Here is a 1,892-nt window from a genome sequence, read left to right on the forward strand (position 1 = left end):
TTGTTCTATACATCTAGCTACAACACAGGATGTAGGTACTGTTGTTCTATACATCTAGCTACAACACAGGATGTAGGTACTGTTGTTCTATACATCTAGCTACAACACAAGATGTAGGTACTGTTGTTCTATACATCTAGCTACAACACAGGATGTAGATACTGTTGTTTTATACATCTAGCTACAACACAAGATGTAGGTACTGTTGTTCTATATATCTAGCTACAACACAAGATGTAGATACCGTTGTTTTATACACTATAGCTACAACACAAGATGTAGGTACTGTTGTTTTATATATCTAGCTACAACACAAGATGTAGATACTGTTGTTCTATACATCTAGGCATGATATAAAGATAAGAAGTTAAAACTGCTGTAATACACACAAAGTGTAGCTCAACATGTATTTTGGCAACATTTTAATTATCAAAAGATGTATAGGTGCATTACTACATACAGGATTATGGCCTCATGACTTATCTAAACCATTACTTGGCTAAAAACCTGTGTGTGTGTCCACTTATAACATGCAAACCACTGGTTCAAATCTCACCAAACCTGGCATGTACTTATCTAAACCATTAGTTAACTAAAACCTGTGTGTGTGTCCACTTATAACATGCAAACCACTGGTTCAAATCTCACCAAATCTGGCGTGTACTTATCTAAACCATTAGTTAACTAAAACTTGTGTGTGTGTGTGTCCACTTATAACATGCAAACCACTGGTTCAAATCTCACCAAATCTGGCGTGTACCCCTTATGCCTTTCCTCTTGCATTGAGGAAGTGTGTCAACTGGTTTGAGGAAGTATGTCAACTGGTTTCTCTACAAATAATTAAGAGAGACTGTATAACTCCCTCGACTTTTTGTTTCAGTTATGAAGAAATTAATGATTTCTATCAGCAATCATTATGAAACTACTTACATCCACTAAAAGACAATAAATTATGTTAAAACATGTAACATCTTAAATACATGTGATTAACTTATTACACCCTCTTACCATTCTCTTGGAGTAAGCAGTAGAAACATAAAAACAAAATAATGTGTACTTCTTACCCTATATGCTTGTACCCTTCTGTCTCGTTTTCTCACAAAGGCTACAAGTTGCTTGAGACGTAACGAAAGGAAAATCACAATATCAGTAATCAATATAAACACTAAGTACTTAAATTTGTTTGACATACACAAATCTACAAATAAAATGAATACAAAAACGAGATAAACTTCTATTTTGATTCCTGTTCTTAAGCTCAAAGCCATGCAATGGGCCATCTGTGTTATGCCAGTTGTAGATAATGTGGAAAATCACAATATCAGTAATAAATATAAACACTAAGTACTTAAATTTGTTTGACATACACAAATCTACAAATAAAATGAATACAAAAACGAGATAAACTTCTATTTTGATTCCTGTTCTTAAGCTCAAAGCCCTGCAATGGGCTATCTGTGTTATGCCAATTGTAGATAATGTAGAAAATTACAATACCAAATTTCTGTGTTTGTGAATTTCAAGCCACCAAGTGGTAGATCCTAAAAATATTTAGGACATTTGTATTCATATAAAGCACTTGAGAGATACAATAATTAAACCTGAAAAAGTGTCATAAAAACCAATTAGATCTAGATGTTCCTCACAAATGTAAAATTAACAATATATAACACCTAAACTGTATTTTAAAAAATCTATCATTCGAGGCAGTATTACTAAACTTTAAAACAATTACTAAACTTTAAAATAAACCAAAGATTTAAATCTCATTAAATAATTAGACAACTTAAGTTAAGACAAACTTCTTCATTGTTTAAAGAATAAATTAAAAACAGATACTATGAATTGGAAACATGTATAGATTAATAAATATCTTTTAAAATGTAAATATT

General features: G+C 31.6%; 1 protein-coding gene across 1 annotated transcript in view; it reads right to left on the reverse strand.

Moving 5' to 3' along the window:
* LOC106466734 (dnaJ homolog subfamily C member 21-like) overlaps window positions 1-1,892 on the reverse strand; it is a 34,304-nt gene that overhangs the window by 17,423 nt on the left and 14,989 nt on the right. The window contains exon 7 of the mRNA XM_013927037.2: window positions 1,065-1,115. Coding sequence (XP_013782491.1) covers window positions 1,065-1,115 — 51 coding nt within the window. The remainder of the gene's footprint in view (window positions 1-1,064; window positions 1,116-1,892) is intronic.

Source organism: Limulus polyphemus, unplaced genomic scaffold, assembly GCF_000517525.1.
Source record: "Limulus polyphemus unplaced genomic scaffold, Limulus_polyphemus-2.1.2 Scaffold2364, whole genome shotgun sequence".
In the NCBI taxonomy this organism is placed as follows: domain Eukaryota; kingdom Metazoa; phylum Arthropoda; class Merostomata; order Xiphosura; family Limulidae; genus Limulus; species Limulus polyphemus.